The 22,957-nt window shown below is 43.1% G+C and overlaps 1 protein-coding gene across 3 annotated transcripts in view; it reads right to left on the minus strand.

Moving 5' to 3' along the window:
• Positions 1-446: 446 nt before the first annotated feature.
• LOC139582692 (bromo adjacent homology domain-containing 1 protein-like) overlaps positions 447-22,957 on the minus strand; it is a 35,677-nt gene continuing 13,166 nt past the window's right edge. For 2 of the 3 annotated variants that reach the window (XM_071412920.1, XM_071412921.1), the window contains exons 2-7: positions 11,156-12,949; positions 9,769-10,127; positions 9,406-9,565; positions 8,168-8,247; positions 7,704-7,795; positions 447-5,041 (exon numbers count right to left, since the gene is read on the minus strand). In XM_071412920.1, coding sequence (XP_071269021.1) covers positions 4,852-5,041; positions 7,704-7,795; positions 8,168-8,247; positions 9,406-9,565; positions 9,769-10,127; positions 11,156-12,929 — 2,655 coding nt within the window. In that variant the 5' untranslated portion in view covers positions 12,930-12,949 and the 3' untranslated portion in view covers positions 447-4,851. The remainder of the gene's footprint in view (positions 5,042-7,703; positions 7,796-8,167; positions 8,248-9,405; positions 9,566-9,768; positions 10,128-11,155; positions 12,950-22,957) is intronic. The other variant, XM_071412922.1, reaches the window with a different exon arrangement.

Genomic DNA, 22,957 nt, shown 5'->3' on the forward strand with positions numbered 1-22,957 from the left:
ATCAGCTTAGATTCACCCTCCAACCACAACTCTAACCTTAACAAAACAGGGGGATGAGGACATATCTGATCCTGGATCAGTGGTTAGAGTGTAACTTCTACCTCCCCTAACTTTGTGTCAGAATGTGCTTTGGTCTTCTTTACCCCTGATGCCAAGTGGCACCTCTAGATAGAAACCAGCTCTGGTGCCAGTCTGTTTCTGCTGCAGCCAACCTGGCCTTGCCATTGTCTGGCTGGGCAGTAATATAGCATTGTTACAGAAACAACCTTCTACACCGCTAGCTATATAAGTACAAAATACTACAACCTCTGTGAATCTCCATTCAATCATTTCATCTCCAAACTCATAAATTACTAATAACAAGAAACCAATCGTTTTTCATTATTGACCACAAAAGTCTTATTAGCAAGAGGGCTTTTTTCAATTAATTAAACACATTATCCAAATAAGTTAAATTGAAATCTTTATATATTGTATTGGTTTACTCCATTTAAATATTTATGTATTCATTTTTAAATATAATCATCAGCTACAGGTCTTGCAAAAAAATACTACTACTGCACTGTGCAATTGCTGTCTACAGAGGGTCAGGGGTCACAGAGTCAGGGTTCAAATATGTACACTTAATAATTTCATAAAACTCTATTTACAGTCCTCTTTTAGCTGGTATTTATATAGTATTCAGAAAGATATTAAGTGGTAACACCACAGCAGAGTACAGAGTAGGTCACGTCTCAAATGGCACTTCTGCCTTCTGGTTATTATTTCAAAGAATTCAACTCAGGTTGGTAACTACTTGGTACCAAGTTATACTTTTTCCAATGAATCTTTAAGAAACTAAAATGTAATTACTAAGTAAATATTAGGTAACTAACTGCCATTTAACCATGCAAATTTAAAGTAAATTCCAGGGCCCAGATTCACAAAACCTTTTTAAAGAAGACATTTCTTCTTAACTGACACTTTTTCCTTAACTATAGACTTAAGAAGAAAGTTATGCCAAGTTGCTATTCCTCAAAAAGGTTCTTGCACAATGTCTTATGTTTCTCCTTAAGTAAAAAGTTAAGAAATTAGATTCTTAAATAAAATTATTGGAAATGTTAATTCTAAAGATAGCCAAACCCTTGTCTTAAACTCAGGGCAGTGAGAGAAAAAGCTCATGAAAGCAATTGAAAATGTTTAATTCACTCACAAACGTATTATTTTAAACCCAAAAACATGTTTTAGAACAGTAATCTCAGGAAGAAATATGCTAACATGATTGGCATACAAGCTCGATAGCTAGTTAAAACGGTTTCCTTGCAACAAACATTTTAAGATGATTTGTAAGAAGATATTTGAGAAGTTCGTAAGAAAATCATTAAATCTTAAGATATTGTGGAGGAATTGCACTTACGACAATCTTATGAAGTGTTTTGTGAATCTGGGCCCAAGTGAATACTGGACTGTAAAATAAAGTGTAACCAACATCTTTTAGGTAGGGACCTCAGATCTTGCACCAACCCTTATAGTCAGAAATTAACCAAAACATAACCTAACCCTTCCCATTTCTCGTCTTCCAGGTTTTTGGTCAAATCTCAATTTATGACTTGTGATTCAAATTCAAAACTAAGCTAAAATAAAATGAAAAAGTTTTACTTCCTCGATTTACACATACATTTGTCAAAAATAGTCCCTCTGAAAAATATATTGCATATGCCATCTTAAGAAATTGACATAATAAAATATTTTTGATAAGGAAAAATTGTAAAGTAGGAGAATATATATATTTTTTTCAAAGAATCTGGGCACCACTAGCAACAAAATACCTATTGATAATATTTAAATTTAAACCTTTATATGATTTATCCGATACAAGCTTTGTTTAGTCGCTATTTTGGGGTATGATTCAAACTGTTAAAATGGAAAATGTTTCAGATGGCTTTTGGGTATTATTCAAAACTTTGCAGATTAGGCACAAAGTCCAGCAATAGAACATTTGCACAGTAAGAAAGCAATCCAAGGTAGTGTTTTAAGAAGTACTAACTCAGTCAGACACTGCCGCTTGTCTAGGACTACACGTGACGGACAGACACTTCTGCAGAAGGTTACAAGGCAATGTTGAATGATTGTGGTTAAAAACCAACACATCTCAATAACGCGTATCAAAAGGACATTTTTCAGAGATTCCAAGCCAAACCTTTGGAACATCACATTACGTCATTCCGCACAGCGAGTTACACCAACATGCCAACTCACCTGAACCCCCCTGGACAGCGAGTTACACCAACATGCCAACTCACCTGAACCCCCCTGGACAGCGAGTTACACCAACATGCCAACTCACCTGAACGCCCCTGGACAGCGAGTTACACCAACATGCCAACTCACCTGAACCCCCCTGGACAGCGAGTTACACCAACATGCCAACTCACCTGAACCCCCCTGGACAGCGTGGATGAACAACAATAATACCAGTGTGGAACCACAATCTACAGGAATGATTTTTCATTGTACATATTATTTCATTAGATGATATGACAGGTTGGTTGGATAGCAGGTAACATATAAACCAGAGGTGACCACCACTCCTCCTGGAGATCTACTGAATATGCAGGTTTTTGCTCCAGCCCTGCTCCGACTAACACACCTGCTTTTACTAATCAGTTGTTAGAGCAGGGCTGGAGAGAAAGCCTGCATACCCAGTAGCTCGCTAGGAGTAAGGTCGTCCACCCCTGAAGTAACACATAGATAGTATGCTGGCGGATGTCTCTAATAGTAAAACACATAAAGTAGTTATGCATTGATAAAAGTTGCCATGACACAGCCTTAGTTTCCATTCTCTACTAAGCGCACAGACAGTGATAATACACAGTATTGTCCCCAGTTATAATATAACATATTAGTAGCTTAACATAAATCAGAACACAATCATAGACGTTGTAATTAAGTAATGGATTAGTGCAATCTAACAAGGGAGGGAGGAGACGAGAGGAGGGAAGAGGACAAGAGAAGGAGAGGAGTGGTGGTGCTCTGCTTCGTGACATCCTTTGGTTTATCTTGGAGAGGGCGGAGCTTCGAAGGATGGAAAGGGATGGGGGGATAGAAGTAGAATGAGTAGAATGGACAAAGATCCACAACATGTGGACCAGCAGCCATATTGGATGTACCATGTTGTAATGTTGAATAAAATGCTTATCACTCGGAATTTCTGAGGAAACCAAGCCTTTCTCAGTATTCTACTCAAACAACAATGGCAAAGTGTTGACCGGGGTGAAATCTATGTGGATTTTGTCTGTGGTTTTATACTTTTTCCATTCTACTCATCCAATTTCTCATTGGGTGGGACTAGCTGCCTAAAGCTCTACCTGCAAGTCATAAGGCAAGTCATGGGAACAACAGGGTTGCGTTCAGGAGAGTGCAACATTACAGAAAGTTAAGATGGACATGTATAGTAAGCAATGGTCTCTGCAATACGTTACATTTCCATTTGAACGTTCTGGAATGTTTCAGCCTTCTGAACACTCCAAAGAGGTGGGCACTGACATCAACAACCCTCCTTCTGATAGGCCAATGCAGAGCATGTGAGAGGTTAGCCCTCCACAGTAAGGGGGCTCTCCATTGGACCGTTGGACAAAAGCATGACGACAGTCCTGTTCTTAGGAACAGAAAAAGGGGGTCGGGGGGATTTCATCTCACATGACCCTATTCTTCATATAGTGCCCTGTCTTTGACCAAAGCCCTATACAGCAGGGGTTCCCAATTACATTCAGCCGGGGACAATTTCTTCTTGAGCGGATGGTCGGGGAGCCGGAAGATGGTTATAAATTATTTGTACCCTGCAAATTGACCACATGTATCCCAAACAGATATAGTATTTGACAAAAACATAATTTCAAACCTTGATTCCACTGGGATATGATCATCTCCATTCATGCGCGGGAATACTTGACAGATTTCCTAAATTAAAATCACTTTGAGCTGATTTCACTGTTTTTTTATGTCCCACAACAACCATTATTTAAAAATAAATAAATACAAATAATTTTGTTCAGAAAACTTGGGGGGCTGCCTATTGGGGAACCCTGCTATACAGTAACATTTATCTGCCAAGTAATGCACTTTATGGGGAATAGGGTATGATTAGAGACTCAGCCAGCGCTGAGGGTACTTCAGAATAGTGTGTCGTGTTCTGTTCGGACAATGCAGGAGGGGAAGGTGAGACTTCCACTTCCTTTGTGAACCTGCACCTGTGGTTTCACTGTAGCCAACAGACTGAACACACACACACACACACACACACACACACACACACACACACACACACACATAAAACCTAATTGTGTGTGTGTTCAAGCTGCAAGTGCCCTCTCGATCACAGCTGCCTCAGAGACAAACACAAATGAAGAAGAACGTTGTCATCACATCAGGCTCTAACATCATCGTCATGACGAGCCCTGTACGGCTCTGGTAGCGCAGTTCTTCCTCTTGTTAGGTCACCAACATGGCTGTCCATGCACATGGTGATGAGCCCTGGTATAGCAGGACATGGTTAACCAGGACAGCTAGCAGATCTCTCCCTTCTGTCCAAGCCGGTACAGTTCTAGTTCCAGTTGAGGGGGTCAAAACTTCACCTCCCTAGTAACAGTTGTAAAAGGGGGTAAGGTACTTCAGTACCCACTCCTTCAACGCCATTCTGGGGATTCAGATATCAGTGGTCCCCCTCCAATACTTGATTCTTCAGCAGCCCTCCCTCTAGTTCAGGGGACCCCCAAAACCCTTCAGGGGTTCCCCCTCTCATCCTTCAGCCCCATGTGTAGGAGTGCGTGTGCTCCACTACGGTTGGTCTGTCTGCCTGTCCTCTGCTGTCCCCTACTGCAGGTTCTTCAGGATGCGTCCGTAGCGGAAGTCGTAGACGTGGCGGCAGAGGTACACCAGTTCAGGGTCTATGTCGGCGGGCACCTGGCGGTGGTCGGGGGGGTCAAAGTCTGAGGGGCAGGGGACCACTCTGGCAGCGCCAGGGGGCACACCCTCTGCACGCCGCTTCACCAAGGCACAAAATCTATAGATGGAAAATCAAAGTGAATTTTGAATGCAGTCGCGCCTTTTCTTCTCCCTACTTTACATTCCTACCTCCAGTCAAGTGAACATGCTCCAGTAAGGTCTCTCCCTAAGAGTGCTTCTAGTGTCAGTGATATTACCCACTAAAGAATGCCTTGACGATGAAAGGTGTAAATTCAGAAGCATCTTACCCTCTGCACTGGGCTAAAGAGAACAGCAAGGAGTTTCACCTACATTTGAAGTCGGAGGTTTACATACACCTCAGCCAAATACATTTAAACTCAGTTTCTCACAATTCCTGACATTAAATCTGAGTAAAAATTCCCTGTCTTAGGTCAGTTAGGATCACCACTTTATTTTAAGAATGTGAAATGTCAGAAGAATAGTAGAGAGAATGATTTATTTCAGCTTTTATTTCTTTCATCACATTCCCAGTGGGTCAGAAGTTTACATACACTCAATTAGTATTTGGTAACATTGCCTTTAAATTGTTTAACTTGGGTCAAACGTTTCAGGTAGCCTTCCACAAGCTTCCCTCAATAAGTTGGGTGAATTTTGGCCCATTCCTCCTGACAGAGCTGGTGTAACTGAGTCAGGTTTGTAGGCCTCCTTGCTCGCACACGCTTTTTCAGTTCTGCCCACAAATGTTCTACTTGATTGAGGTCAGGGCTTTGTGATGGCCACTCCAATATATTGATTTTGTTGTCCTTAAGCCATTTTGCCACAACTTTGGAAGTATGCTTGGGGTCATTGTCCATTTGGAGACCCATTTGCGACCAAGCTTTAACTTCCTGACTGATGTCTTGAGATGTTGCTTCAATATATCCACAAAATTTTCTTTCCTCATGATGCCATCTATTTTGTGAAGTGCACCAGTCCCTCCTGCAGCAAAGCACCCCCACAACATGATGCTGCCACCCCCGTGCTTCACGGTTGGAATGGTGTTCTTCAGCTTGCAAGCCTCCCCCGTTTTCCTCCAAACATAATGATGGTCATTATGGCCAAACAGTTCTATTTTTGTTTCATCAGACCAGAGGACATGTCTCCAAAAGGTACGATCTTTGTCCCCATGTGCAGTTGCAAACCGTAGTCTGGCTTTTTTTAATGGTGGTTTTGGAACAGTGGCTTCTTCCTTGCTGAGCGGCCTTTTAGGTTATGTCGCTATGGGACTCGTTTTACTGTAGATATAGATACTTTTGTACCGGTTTCCTCCAGCATCTTCACAAGGTCCTTTGCTGTTGTTCTGGGATTGATTTGCACTTTTCGCACCAAAGTACGTTCATCTCTAGGAGACAGAACGCGTCTCCTTCCTGAGCGGTATGACGGCTGCGTGGTCCCATGGTGTTTATACTTGCATACTATTGTTTGTACAGATGAACGTGGTACCTTCAGGCGTTTGGAAATGGCTCCCAAGGATGAACCAGACTTGTGGAGGTCTACAATCTTTTTTCTGAGGTCTTGGCTGATTTCTTTTGGTTTTCCCATGATGTCAAGCAAAGAGGCACTGACTTTGAAGGTAGGCCTTGAAATACATCCACATGTACACCTCCAATTGACTCAAATTATGTCAATTAGCCTATCAGATGTTTCTAAAGCCATGACAGCATTTTCTGGAATTTTCCAAGCTGTTTAAAGGCACAGTCAACTTACACGGAACCCAAACCGGCTGCGCACGTGCGCCATCGTGCATAAATTTATTTTGCCCCCCCACACCAAACGCGATCACGACACGCAGGTTAAAATATCAAAACAAACTCTGAACCAATGACATTAATTTGGGGACAGGCCGAAAAGCATTAAACATGTATGGCAATTTAGCTAGTTAGCTTGCACTTGCTAGTTAACGTTAATTTGTCCTATTTAGCTAGCTTGCTGTTGCTAGCTAATTTGTCCTGGGATATAAACATTGAGTTGTTATTTTACCTGAAATGCACAAGGACCTCTACTCCGACAATTAATCCACACATAAAACAGCCAACCGAATCGTTTCTAGTCATCTCTCCTCCTTCCAGGCTTTTTCATCTTTGAACTTATATGGTGATCGCATCTAAACTTTCATTGTAATACCACGACAACCGGCAACAAAGTTCATCTTTCAATCACCCACGTGGGTATAACCAATGAGGAAATGGCACGTGGGTACCTGCTTCTATAAACCAATGAGGAGATGACTTTCAGCGCGATCTGCGTCAGAAATAGGAACGACTTCAATTTTAGCCCTTGGCGTCGCAGACGCTCATTGGCGCGTGCGAGCAGTGTGGGTGCAATAATTGAATAACATGGATTTCTAAATTTATTTTGCGACGCTCGCGCACGCGACGTGTCTGGTCTGGTCAGCATGTTAGTGTATGTTAACTTCTGACCCACTGGAATTGTGATACAGCGAATTATAAGTGAAATAATCTGTCTGTAAACAATTGTTGGAAAAATTACTTGCGTCATGCACAAAGTAGATGTCCTAACCGACTTGCCAAAACTATAGTTTGTTAACAAGAAATTTGTGGAGTGGTTGAAAAACGAGTTTTAATGACTCTAACCTAAGTGTATGTAAACTTCCGACTTCAACTGTACAATGGTGTGTGTTAATGATGGATATACGGTCTTTCTCAGTGTGTGTGTGTCTGTGTATATATATTTTTTTTTGGGGGGGGGGGGTTTCTTACCGACAGTACTGCGCTAGTGGGAGAACATAGCATCGGTCTTCGATGCAGGCCACACTGTTCTCGTCTTGATGCCGAGATGCAAAAATCTCATTCTGAAAAGAGAGAAACAGACATAGAAATATGAATCACCACACAATCAAAAGGTACAGAGACAAGATGGATGAGAGGCACGGAATCTCATTATTCTTCTCATGTCTTGCATCTGCACTGATGGAGAAACAGAAGACAGGTGAAAGCAATAAGGTAGAAGCCTACTGGAAACCTGCTTCCACCAGTTATGTCAGCACACATCAGTGCAGATGAAGGAAAGGAGACAAGGAGAGGGCTCTAGGCTACTGAAATTAAGGAAAGGAGACGAAGAGAGAAGACAAGGGGAGGCCTCTTCAGACTACTGAGATGCAGCCAGAGTTCAGTAGAGTAGAGTTATCCCGAGTTGTTCTGTGGAGTCAGAGAGTTGTCCTCACCTCACAGTGCATGCTGGGGTCTCGGACTCCCTGTGTGTGTTCAGGTCGATAGTACCAGAACAGGCTCATCATCAGCTCTCCTGAGGAGGAGACACACACCCACACGGTCAAAACACCAGACAGGGTGACACGCATTCGCACGTGCACAAACACAAACAAACACTCACACCCACGTGCACACACAGCAGACAGTGAAACAACTACAGAGGATCAAAGGACCAGCCCAGTCTTTAACCAGCCAGACATAAGCAGCATTTCAGACATAAACAACCATTCACAGCACACACACACACCAGGGATTCCATTAGCCGGAAATAGACGTTTTTTGACACACCAAAAAATGAAAAGCTGATAAATAAAACTGTTGCAGGCCAAAATGACTGGTAGAAGAAGGAAAAAAATCCCATTGCAAAAGAATGCTTTTTATTAATTTATGGAAATACCAGTCGATGTAAATTAATTTGACCGTCATGCTTATCGGTCTATAGTTTAATTTGCATAACTTATTGGAATTAAATTGGCCTGTGTATTTTCATTAGTCATCATGTATCTTATTCATTCAACACAACTATCACACGCGCACAGCATACAGAGCCTATTCTGAGCAGGATTGCTCCTGCAGAGCCTCAGCTGGGTGCTGCTGGAGTAAAACTTGGGCTTTTACAAGCCCGTTCATTGCACAACAATTCTAAATGCAATCGCGTGTTAAAAACAGTTTTGGTGCACAATTAAAGAGATACTATTTTTATTTCTCAAATGGTAATTGAAGCGCGCCACCCATTCCCAAATAGGCATTAGCCTACGAGCTATTTGAAACAATCCACAGCTATTTATTTAAATAACCTAATGATTCCCAATTCCTCTGTGGCTAAGTCATGCTTTCTGTAGAAGTATTCTGTATAGACAGGAGTAATTATAGAATTTACATTTACTTCCCTACTGGACCAACCACTAGGCCATTTCTCTACTGTTCTATTGGTTTTCATATCAACTTTCTTTTGTTGCCCAAAAGCCAAAGGCACAGTCCTAGTCAAATTAGCAACCCATCCTGCTGCATCTTTAGATTCCCCCTCTTTCTAAGTTTCTAACATATGGAACCGCTATAAGGTGCGCTGTTTAGAATGGTGTTTAGAAAATATTCAATCTTCCCTACCACGATGTCCGGTGCCGGAAACCCTGACACACACACAATTATTATACCCCAACAACAGGTTCAGACATCCTGCTGTCTCTCTCACCAGATTTGGGGTCCTCCCATAGCGCTGATATCTTGGCGACGTAGGGCAGGGACTTCTTCCGGGGACCGGCGCGCAGCAGCACTGTGTCTCGGACACGTATCACTTCGCCGTCTCTCTGTACTCCTTCATAACACTGCCGTAAGGCCGTCTCGTCCTCCCCCTGATACACACACAGTCAAAACACACTTATCTTTATTCTCCAGTCACTGGCGACATCAGCAGTATTCTATCAGAAAGGTCTCGGAACACATTCTCATTAACAACAATGAGCCAATTGAAAGCTAGGGATGATTAGGTTACCATGGTAGTATGAGGGAAGTAAACTCTCAGTACCTCAACACACACAAACTTGATCCCACATACCGCAATGAACACTTCTTTCTCTGTGGGCACTCCTACAGGCAGCCACCCGTTGGTGGCCCGTCGGTGGCTGACCCTCTTCTGCTTGGCGGGGGATAGACTGGGTGTCGGAGCTGGCTGTTTCTGGGACAGCCTGGTTCTCCCCATGGACAGAGAGCCGTTAGGGGGCTTGGAGCCCTGAGGGCACTCCCTGGCCAGCTTCAGCCTGGCCTGGGGCACACTGCGGTCAGACAGGGGGGTGAGGAGACGGGGCTTGGCCTGGGTGGAGGACGGGGTGGTAGGGAGGGGACAGCCTGAGAGGGGGAGAGAGGGAGAAACCAGGAGGGAGGGGTTGTGGTCACCCTGGGGGGAGGAGTAACCCTCTGGAGGGAGAGCGAAGGGAGGAAGAATAGACTAGTGTTTACTCCATAAACAATGCTACATAGGCCTCACTAGATGTCATGATACATAGGCCTAACTCGATGTCATGATACATAGGCCTCACTAGATGTCATGATACATAGGCCTAACTCGATGTCATGATACATAGGCCTCACTAGATGTCATGATACACAGGCCTAACTAGATGTCATGCTACATAGGCCTAACTCGATGTCATGCTACATAGGCCTCACTAGATGTCATGATACATAGGCCTCACTAGATGTCATGATACATAGGCCTAACTCGATGTCATGATACATAGGCCTCACTAGATGTCATGATACATAGGCCTCACTAGATGTCATGATACATAGGCCTCACTAGATGTCATGATACATAGGCCTCACTAGATGTCATGATACATAGGCCTCACTCGATGTCATGCTACATAGGCCTCACTAGATGTCATGATACATAGGCCTCACTCGATGTCATGATACATAGGCCTCACTCGATGTCATGATACATAGGCCTCACTAGATGTCATGATATATAGGCCTCACTAGATGTCATGATACATAGGCCTCACTCGATGTCATGATACATAGGCCTCACTCGATGTCATGATACATAGGCCTCACTAGAGGTCATGATACATAGGCCTAACTCGATTCCTATGTCATGCTTTTCTCTGATTCCCTGTAGATACTGTTTGTTTACTGCAATGTACTCAATGTCTGGGACAGAGAGACAAAGATATGTCTTCCTCTTGTAAGAAAATTAACATAATTCAGTCACGATCACGCCAAATGGCGAGAACACACAGGTGATAATAACACATCCTCATTTGCAATCTGAGAAGCATAAACAATGGATGTGCCTTTGAGTGTGTGCTCAATGAGTTAGAATTCCCTTATAAAATATATTTACAGTACATGCACTACATAATTCCAAACTACCACTACTTTTTAAATCAGCATATAGGGGCCTAGTCAGTAGGCCTACATTCCCCGTGTCCTCCTCTTACCTGTCTTGATGCTGTGTGTACACCCGGAGCAGCCTGTGGAGAAAGAGCACCCCCTGCTGTTGACCGGCTGCATGGCTCTGTATGTGTAGCCGCTGACCCGGCAGGCCTCGCTGTAGCAGGGAGTGCCCACTGAGCCACAGAAGGCAGGATGGGACAGCGTCGAGGAATGGGACACCGGAGGACCCAGCAGCTTGGAGCCAGACACCCGGCCGGGACACAGCGTCGAGGAGCCAAAGTTCAGAGGTCGTGAGCTGAGGTTGGCTGACGGAGCTCCAGGGTGTGTAGGATGGGCGATGTGGACGTAGTAGCTGGAGAAGCAGGCGGGGTCGGCGGTGCAGAGGCAGGGGTGGGGGCTGAGGGTCAGGGCTGCGTGGGAGTGGGGATGGGAGGGTGACGTCACTAGGCACTCCCGTTTCACAGAGGTTAGGGCAGAGTTTAAAGGTCGTTCTTCAGAGTCGGCGTAGGCCTGCTGACCCAGGAACAAGGCCAGGCGATGGCAGTACTCCACAGAGCCCTCTGGGGGGCAGCAGTAGTATGGGCTCAGCTCTGCCTCCACCTGCTCCTCTTTGACGACGGGCTTCAACGGGTAGGCTAGCATGCTGCGCGACTGGTAGCCTGGTTTGGTTAGCCGGTGGGTGCACCCGCCAGACTCCCACTCCACCTTGGGCTCAAAGTTGGACTTCTTGCAGGCAGAACAGCCTACCTCGTCTGGAATCAACTGCCTTCCCTTCTGCTTAGGCTGGCGGCTGCACGGTTTAAGATTCGGTCGCGGTTGCGGCTGCTTTTGCTCCACGTCAACTGATGCGGTGCTCGTAGCCTTGCAGTCCATCGTCGTAGTCGTTGATGTCGTTTTCACTCGCTGTTTGCTAGTCGCCGAGGTGCTCGTTAACTTTAGCAGCGCAGCAGCGTTGAGTCCAGCTAGCCGTCGGGGAGCAGGGGTGTGTAACATCTGTAAAGTCATCATCTCTTTCTTCTGTCCTCTGTCTGGTTTGGCTGGTTTCTTGGAGACCTTCTTAGTCTTCCTGGAGCTTTGGCACGGGTCAGGCTTGTGCGATGCGGAGGCCTTGCTGCTGGTTCTTGGAGCATTAGGACCTCCGGTCACCCCGCGCCTGGCTGGATCTGTCCCCAGGAACGACTCACCGCTGGTATGCTCATCCTGCTGTCTCCTGGCCTGTTTAGAAGCCGGCTGGGTCTCGTTAGGTCTCTCCAACAGCAGACTGTTCACGGCCTCAGCGTTGAGAGAAGCTAGCCGTCGCTTACGCGGCTCTGGAAATGGCAACCCCTGCTCATCACTGGTGGTTTTTGATTTAGTTTTTGGTATCATCTTCTTTGCCAGGAGTTTCCCCTTGGCTTTGTCTTTTCCTTTGTCCAGTTTCTTGCTCCGGGATTCAGGTTTGACGGGCGGTTGAATTGGCGAATCATTCCCCCTCTCACTGGTGTCCTCCTGCTCCTGGATGTCCTTCTCCAGTCGGGTGAGCAAAACGTGACAGCTAAGACCCTCCTCCTCCGGAGCACCTCCCCTTCCTCGTAAGGGATAAGATTTCCTGCTCCGCCTCCTATTCCGCTCCGGAGTCTTCTCCCTCCTGTCCATCATCTCTTTAACCCCGCCCCTTCCTCGCTTAGTCCCGCCCTTCTTCATGGTCCTGCCGAATCGCAGCGTGCGCTCAGGCCAGGCCCCGCCCATGGTCTCACCATGTGACCTATCGGGGCAGTGTTCCCGCGTCACTGTGCTGCGACTCTGGCTAAGAGAACCTTTGTTCTGGGCGTGGGTCATCACATGCTGCACCACTAGGCCTGGGGAGGAGAGACTGTTAATGTCACTCCTAAAAACAGGGTAATATGGCCCGGGACGTATTCATTAGGCACCAAACGGAAGAAAACAGACAAGCAGGGAGGGACTACCTGAATTTGTCCAATAAAAAAAAGATAGTTTATTTTTGTATTTCTCATCGTTTCCGTTTTGCTACACTGTGTCCTAATGAATACAACCCTGGTATCTCTTTAATCCCTAGCCTATCACCTAAACCAGTGCCGAGATCTACCGCACAATTTGTTTTTAAACAAGACTTAAAGAATGTACCATTAACCTAATAAAAAGTTCTGTAACTGGCCTGCCCATATTGTTCTTCTCGACCATATTATATTTCAAAACTTGAGCTTTGATTACAAAATATATCAGCTGGTGTAGCACTTCCGAGGCACAGCTAGGGCTGTTGCGGTGACCGTATTACCGCCACACCAGCGGTCACGAGTCATGAAGGCAGTCAAATTACACATGACCGTTTAGTGACGGTAATTAGGCTTCTCCAAGCTCTGATGCTGCTGCTGGTCATTAGTAACCTACCAAACATGCTAACTGCCTGGTACTCAGCACTCTATTTTCCCTCTAATCACTGACATCAATGCAAACATATTCGATAATCTAATCAAACACTTCATGAGAGCCCATGAGCTCATGTTGCACAACATTTCTATAGGCTATGCAATTGCAGGAGAAAACAGAGTGATGGCTGCTAATAAAAAGATGAGGATCCCATCAGCTTTCTATAGGCTAGACCTACTGTATTTATTTCTCAACTCTCCTAATACTAAGCACATTGCTTATATTTACAACGGGAGTATATCCTAGCTGGCTGGCATGAAAATAAACCACAGGGAAAAGCATCGGAGGAAACACCTGGCAACCATGTCAGCGTGCATTGTGCCCGGCTCGCCACAGGAGTCGCTAGAGCGAGATGGGACAAGAATATCCCTCGAACCAGGATCTCTAGTGGCACAGCTAGCATTGCGATGCAGTGCCTTAGACCACTGCATCACTCGGGAGGCCAATAACTTCTTAAAATGAAGTACATTAATCTGCTTTACAAGGAGTGTAGAGCATAACTGGCATATATAAGCAGCGCGTGAGCTTAATTTTCACCATAAAAATGCACCTTTATAATAAAATGCCCAATTGCATTTGCAGTCACTGTTGATAATACTACCATGAGCGCATTGCTGCGCCTATAATGTGAAGAAATAGCCTATAGTTTATAAACATTTAAAGCTAAACATTCTAAATCGGTTGTGTCAGCCACATTGCATAAAAAAGTTTTTTTGATGCTAGTGGTTTTATTAATTTGGGATCTAACGCATCCCACAACATGTTTGTAATATTTATTTATTGTACAGAATAGGTCGACTTTTGTACCATGGGGGATAGTAAATTGACATAGTCTAGTGCTTTTGCTGTTCGTTAGGCCTACTGATCTTGTTGGCTGACGGAAAGTAAAATGTGGACAGTTCTTCCAATATCTTCAATATGCACCTCGGAATTGGATAAGGACACGCGCAGTTGCGTCCCCGATGTGTCGGTCTTCACTTGTACCCTGTGAGTGAGAGGCGCTTTGGATTGCGCAGCATACCAGGGATCTTTGACACTTCTGTTTTCTCAATGACATTCAAACTCAGCATTGAAAAAAGGCACAAGTTTGTTCCACCTGAGCGAGTCGGACCACAAGTCAGAGACCACTATGATGACACACCAAATGTGTTTGATGGAGCGCGGGAAAAGGGCAGGAATAGACTTTTGTAGGCTACAGTCCAAGCTATGTCATCCAATGGTGCGACTGCTGTCGGCATCTAAAGATTATCCAACTTGAATAAACGCTAGGAGGTAAGGACGAGAGCAGTGGTGTAGTCTACGGCGATACGGACATGACTTATTATTGATATCTACATAGCGCATGGATTTGAATCACACTGCTGCTCTCTCATTTATCTATTTGCGCCATACGGATTGTGGTTGTTGTGGATGGCTGTTCAGAAATATAAATGTGTATTTGAACCCAATAATGGTTGAATTTGAGAAGTTTAAGCTGCCTATCAATCATTGTTTTTGAAACCAGTGGACAGCCAGTGAAAAATGCGCTCTTGCAACAGCTGCATAATGCGGATCCCAGCCTATGTAATAAAAGCGGAGCTTTAATTGCTCAATCTAATTCCTGCTGATAAAAAAAAACGATCCATAGGCCTAATGGACACATGCTCAAACTCGCACACTTTTGATGGACTTAAAGGGGAAATCTGTAGTTGCCACAAACATACCATAACATTAATGTAATGTAACATAATGTAACATTAATGTAATGTACATACATACATTTGAAGTCGGAAGTTTACATACACCTTAATCAAATACATTTAAACTCAGTTTCTCACAATTCCTGAAATTTAATCCTCGTAAAAATTCCTGTTTTAGGTCAGTTAGGATCTCCACTTTATTTGAAGAATGTGAAATGTCAGAATAATAGTAGAGAGAATGATTTATTTCAGCTTTTATTTCTTTCATCACATTCCCATGGGTCAGAAGTTTACATGCACTCAATTAGTATTTGGTAGCATTGCCTTTAAATTGTTTAAATTGGGTCAAACGTTTCGGGTAGCCTTCCACAAGCTTCCCACAATAAGTTGGGTGAATTTTGGCCCATTCCTCCCGACAGAGCTGGTGTAACTGAGTCAGGTTTGTAGGCCTCTTTGCTCGCACATGCTTTTTCAGTTCTGCACACAAATCTCCTATAGGATTGAGGTCAGGGCTTTGTGATGGCCACTCCAATACCTTGACTTTGTAGTCCTTAAGCCATTTTGCCACAACTTTGGAAGTATGCTTGGGGTCATTGTCCATTTGGAAGACCCATTTGCAACCAAGCTTTAACTTCCTGACTGATGTCTTGAGATGTTGCTTCAATATATCCACAATTTTTTCCCCTCAGTTTTCCACCATCTATTTGGTGAAGAGCACCAGTCCCTCCTGCAGCAAAGCACCCCCACAACATGATGCTGCCACCCCCGTGCTTCACGGTTGGGATGGTGTTCTTCGGCTTGCAAGCCTCTCCCTTTTTCCTTCAAACATTATGGCCAAACAGTTCTATTTTTGTTTCATCAGACCAGAGGACATTTCTCCAAAAAGTACTATGTTTGTCCCTATGTGCAGTTGCAAACTGTAGTCTGGCTTATTTATGACGGTTTTGGAGCATTGGCTTCTTCCTTGCTGAGCGGCCTTTCAGGTTATGTCGCTGTAGGACTCGTTTTACTGTGGATGTAGATACTTTTGTACCTGTTTCCTCCAGCATCTTCACAAGGTCCTTTGCTGTTGTTCTGGGATTGATTTGCACTTTTCACAGCAAAGTACGTTCATCTCTAGGAGATAGAACGTGTCTCCTTCCTGAGCGGCTGCGTGGTCCTGTGGTGTTTATACTTGCGTACTATTGTTTGTACAGATGAACGTGGTACCTTCAGGCATTTGCAAATTGCTCCCAAGGATGAACCAGACTTGTGGAGGTCTACAATCTTTTTTCTGAGGTCTTGGCTGATTTCTTTAGGTTTTCCCATGATGTCAAGCAAAGAGGCACTGAGTTTGAAGCCTTGAAATACATCCACAGGTATACCTCCAATTGACTCAAATGATGTCAATTAGCCTATCAGAAGCTTTTAAAGCCATGACAGCATTTTCTGGAATTTTCCAAGCTGTTTATAAGCACAGTCAACTTAGTGTATGTAAACTTCTGACCCACTGGAATTGTGATACAGTGAATTATAAGTGAAATAATCTGTCTGTAAACAATTGTTGGAAAAATGACTTGTGTCATGCACAAATTAGATGTCCTAACCGACTTGCCAAAACTATAGTTTGTTAACAAGAAATTTGTGGAGTGGTTGAAAAACAAGTTTTAATGACTCCAACCTAAGTGTTTGTAAACTTCGGACTTCAACTGTATAAATGCCTCATCAGCTTAGTTCAACTGTCACACTTCATGAGAAGCCAAAATATAAGCTTGTTAATCTCCAATGTTTGTAAACATTGTAAATGTAAAAAAACACTGTGTAACCTTATAACATGGTTAAAACTATAATTTTGATATCATTGATGGTCAGTCCTTGCATCCATAGCTGTCTATTAATCTGAGAGTGGTTACATTTCTCCAGGCCCATCGCTCAGCTTTATACCAAAACAGAGGCAGGGCGGCCCTTTTGTTACTATTTCATACGTAGATTTGCCCTATAAATATCTGTATATTATCAAGATATCAAAGTGTCACCAACAAAAAGGTAAACAATAGGCCCATAGCAAATGCATCATATGGCATTCATTTTTCACATGTAAATAGCACTTTTCAATAGTGCTCAAAGCATGCCATTCAATGAGCGCAGCATTTAATTTTAATTTCAACTCAAATCAATGAGCCCAATCAGTCCTCCATGACAACTAAATCATAAACAACAGAGTAGGGCTTGCTACGAAATATTTAGTTTTGGGGTTATGCTCAGGTAAAACCATTTGGCTAGTCTATACTTCCATACTTTCAAGTCCTATTCTTGAAGATCAGGGAGTATAACATTTCTTGGAATAACTGGAATTTTGATACTTTGGGTTTTAATGTAAAGATATAATTTAATTGTATTATTATATGTAGTAGAAAGCGATGGGTTAGAAGAAGCCAATATAACCAACACATAAAGTAAAATTTAACATCCATATATGGTCAGCTATGTAAACTTTAACATTGATTTATCCTGCAATAGATGTCGTTCAATTGGTAACATACATGTTTGTCTTCTTCTAACGCCTCTCAAGGGGAAAGTAATCTAAAAGTAACTGAATGTAATTAGTTTACGTTACCGAGTTTGGGTAATCGAAAAGTTACGTTACTGATTACAATTTTGGACAGGTAAATAATAACTGTAACGGATTACATTTATAAAGTAACCTGCCTGAGCCTTACAATGTATTAAAAATCAAAACATATAGCCCAATGTTTGTAGAACAACTAAAGTTACATTAATAACTCTAAATTAAGCATATAGGTGTACCTATTTTTTTGTTAACCGCTCAACGCAGAATAGCCGCATGTGCGCACTCCCTCCAATCGTTTGGAGAAAATATTTATATTTTAATCAGCTTTGTTCAATTGTATTCTTCATACTATAAAATAATACCAACAAATTATAAGCACATCTTGTCTGCTAAATGAACTAGTGTAGCCCACAGCCATTTGGCATAGCCACATCAGGACAACTCAGAGTACGCTATTATTTTCTTCTGAAATAGACTACATTTTCTTCATATCATGCTTCTTTAGACCTGTCTAGAATAAATAATGTACTTATTGTGAAGGTGTAGGCTATATTACATGGATTTATTAGACTTTTTAAAATGGCTTGCAGGCTGTGTGGAAGCAAGGAGATGCTAAATGTGTTTATGTTAGTTAACGGTCAATTACAGTGAGACCGACAGTTATTTGCTTGACAATCACCGGCTGAAGAAATTTTGTGACCGCCACAGCCCTAGGCACAGCTGAGCATAAACTGAAATAATTTGCTTTTTTATTATTTTTACTGGACTGATGATACCTGCACCTGATGGTCATGGTACTGAACAAGACAACTGGGAACTCTGGGAAAAAAACGAGGTCAAATCATGATGTCAGTGATCTTCAGGTCGGAAAGTCGGAGGTCTAGAAAGATAGAATTCTGAGTTGGATGACCATTCAAAATGATTTTTCCCCAGTCGGATCTCGCGCCCCCCCCCACCCCCCAGAGTTCCCAGTTGTCTTGAACGTGGCATTAGTTTCAGTGGAGGGAGGGAGAGAGCAGCAGAGGGTATGCCTCTCATTGCTGAATATTTTGTTGTTGTTACATTAACTCACTCATAAGAACAGCAGCTCTTTGCTGTATTCTTTGACATTCTCTCTGTGGTCATGGTTTTAAAAGTTATTCGATCTCACGTAGGCCTGAATAAAACTTTGCTGTGACAGGGGTCAAGGAAGCGCTGTAGGAGCGGGTTTTGAGCTATCCGATTGGCCAGTGCAGTAAGCCTCGATTTAGCCACAGATTTCCCGGTCTGCCAGGTAGGCAGAGGTTTTCTTTTCAGACAAATGAAATGATTCAAAATGGGAAAACTTTGTTTACCTGGTGCACAAGGCTTCTGAATCAAGTGCACCTAACGTCAACGCCATTTTCAAGGCATTCCTAGTTGATTGACCGGTTGGTGACCACTGGTATAAACCCTTCCACATATATTCTGTATACACATATACTTTAAGTTTCCACTGATATAAAAGTACTGCCCAGTTCCATGTTGATCTCTAGTCCCTTATCCTAGCCATCCTCCTACCCATTTGAAAAGACTGAACAGATGAAAGCCCTATAGAAGCTCCACTTGTGGAGCTAAGGGTCTTGAAGAGCTAGATGGAACATCATTACAGTGTATTCGGGAAGTATTCAGACCCCTTCACTTTTTTGTTGTTGTTACATTACAGACTTATTCTAAAATGGATTCAATTCATTGTTTTGCTCATCAATCTAAAACACAATACCCCATAATGACAAAGTGAAAACAGTTTTTTTTAGAAAATACCTTATCTACATAATTATTCAGACCCTTTGCTATGGGACTCGAAATTGATCTCAGGTGCATTCTGTTTCCATTGATAATCTTTGAGATGTTTCTACAACTTGATTGGAGTTCACCTGTGGTAAACGCAATTGATTGGACATGATTTGGAAAGGCACACACCTATCTATATAAAAGGTCTCACAGTTGACAGTGCATGTCAGAGCAAAAACCAAGCCATGAGGTCGAAGGAATTGTCCGTAGAGCTCCGGGACAGGATTGTGTCAAGGCACAGATCTGGGGAAGGTTACCAAAATATGTCTGCCGCATTGAAGGTCCCCGAGAACACACTGGCCTCCATCATTCTTAAAGGGAAGAAGTTTGGAACCACCAAGACTCTTCCTAGAGCTGGCCGCCCGGCCAAACTGAGCAATCGGTTAGAAGGGCATTGGTCAGGGAGGTGACCAAGAACCCAAATGGTCACTCTGACAGAGCTCTAGAGTTCCTCTGTGGATATGGGAGAACCTTCCAGAAGGACAACCATCTCTGCATCACTCCACCAATAAGGCCTTTATGGTAGAGTGGCTAGACAGAAGCCACTCCTCAGTAAAAGGCACATGATAGCCAGCTTGGAGTTTGCCAAAGGGCACCTAAAAGACTCAGACCATGAGAATCAAGATTCTCTAGTCTGATGAAACCAAGATTGAACTCTTTGGCCTGAATGCCAAGCGTCACGTCTAGAGGAAACCTGGCATCAACCCCTACGGTGAAGCATGGTGGTGGCTGCATCAAGCTGTGGGGATGTTTTTCAGGGGCAGGGACTGTGAGACTTGTCAGGATCGAGGGAAAGAAAAACAGAGCAAAGTACAGAGAGATCATTGATGAAAACCTGCTCCAGAGCGCTCAGGACCTCAGAATGGGGCAAAGGTTCACCTTCTAACCGGACACCGACCCTATGCACACAGCCAAGACAACGCAGTAGTGGCTTCGGGACAAGTCTCAATGTCCTTGAGTGGCCAAGCCAGAGCCTGGACTTGAACCAGATCTAACATCTCTGGAGAGACCTGAAAATAGCTGTGCAGCGACGCTCCCCATCCAACCTGACAGAGCTTGAGAGGATCTGCAGAGAAGAATGTGAGAAACTCCCCAAATAAAGGTGTGCCAAGCTTGTAGCGTCATACCCAAGATTCAAGGCTGTAATCGCTGCCAAAAAGGTGCTTCAACAAAGGGTCTGAAAACGTATGTAAATGTGATATTTCAGTTTAAGGTTTTATGAATATGCAAAAATTCCTAAAAACCTGTTTTTGCTTTGTCATTATTGGGTATTGCGTGGGGATTGATGTTGGGGGAAAATGATTTAATCCATTTTAGAATAAGGCTGTAACGTAACAAAATGTATAAAAAGTGGTCTGGATACTTTCCGAATGCACTGTATACTGATTACTCATTCTCTGCTATCCATTTCTTACAGTGAAGTGGTAGGGCCCCTAGGGGAAGGGCTTAGGGGCCGAAATGAAACAATGCCAACAGGAGCCACATACCACAAAGAAGGTGGGTATCTATATCCACAACAAGACATTTCTCACAGAAAGAACTGTGTATTCAAAAGTTGCCAAAAATGAATTCTACCATCTCATCCATTACCTTCACTTAAAGTCAAACATGATCATATGTATCAATCAATAGTCTGATAGAATCAGGAGTATTATTTTTTATAAGCAAACTCACTAAAAAGGGATGAATAAAATGCAATGTGCTTTACGAAGAATCCAAACAGCCATTACAAGAGACATTTTATTCTTAACATCCAACATTAGGGCTATTGATGGTTATTGACAATGTCTTAAGTGTTTGGAATTTTATACTGAAGCTGAAAAAAGTTGTCATTATGTACACATTATGAACAACACAATTAAATACCCTATAATTTGTAGGGATGCACAATATATAAAATCGGTGAGCATATCAGAATCGGCCAATATTAGCTAAAAATGCCAACATCGGCATGATGTCTAGTTTAACGCTGATGTCCAAAACCGATGTCAAAGCTGACGTGCATACCTATATAACGTAGGCAGATGGCGTAATGACGCCACGAAAAATACAGCGTTACACAGAACAAAAGCAGAAAAATACTAAGTGCACACTTCCAACAATTAAACAAGTTCAAGTCCAGCAGTCATTTGAAAGAGTAAGAACATTTCAGCGAGACAACTCAAAGGTGAAATCAATTAACGCCAAGATAATGGAATTCATTGGCCTTGACAATCAACCGTTCTCTGTCGTGGGTGATGTTGGCTTTCGTCGACCAAGAAGGCACTATTTTTCATATGTTGCCCTACCGGAGTTACACAGTATTGTTGAAACACATCCATGAGCTACTTGCTATGGGGGTCACTGCTATTAACTTCACGACTGACATTTGGACCAGCGATGTCAGCCCCATGAGCATGCTGTCTGACAGCACAGTGGGTCAACAAGGATTTTGTACTGAGGAAAGCTGTATTGCATGCTCAAGAATATGCCGGTTCTCATACCACTGCTTCCATTTCAATGGCACTTGAGAACATGTTTGAAACTTGGAAACATGAACACACTCCTAGGGCCATTTTCTCTGAGCCTCTATACTGTGTAGACACCATGCCCGATGCTAGGTACAAGGACCGCTACTTCGATACAGACAAGAAACAGGGTTTACGTGAAATGTTAGACACAGCTGGACAAGATGGAAACAGACACAGTGACAGTGCGCACCGATGAAGAGAGGCCACGGACAGACAGAGCTGAAACTTCACTGCTTGACATGTATGATGAAATCCTGGTTGAGAATGAAACGACTGAAGAAATGAACAATGAAACAGCACAGCAAGTAAATGAAAAATAGGTTCTGATTATATTTTACTGGTAATGGGGACATACATACATGCCAACAAAATAACTTTGGTCAGAGTGTGTGTAACCTTTATTTAACTAGGCAAGTCAGTTAGGAACAAATTCTTATTTACAATGACGGCCTAGGAACAGTGGGTTAACTGCCTTGTTCAGGGACAGAACAACAGACTTTTACCTTTTCAGCACGGGGATTCGATCTAGCAACCTATCGGTTACTGGCCCAACGCTCTAACCACTAAGCTACCTGCCGCCGTAATGTAGAATGTTCATTTAAATTATGTTAACTGATGTGGCTCATGCAATGGAATGTATTTTTTTTTTAAATGCCAATTGAGCTGAATCAACAAATCACAGCCCATATTGATGGGTACACTTCCTGCTTTTACTTCCAACTTTGCTCCTATGGGTACACTCGCAATGTCCGCCACCCATTATGCCATCATTCATTTGAATGAGGATTCCTGTTCTATTCATTCTATTTCTATAGCAGTACATGCAGTCAGGACACATTTTTTTTTGTTTATTATGTGTTCATTCAA

The sequence above is a fragment of the Salvelinus alpinus genome, chromosome 8 (assembly GCF_045679555.1).
Source record: "Salvelinus alpinus chromosome 8, SLU_Salpinus.1, whole genome shotgun sequence".
In the NCBI taxonomy this organism is placed as follows: domain Eukaryota; kingdom Metazoa; phylum Chordata; class Actinopteri; order Salmoniformes; family Salmonidae; genus Salvelinus; species Salvelinus alpinus.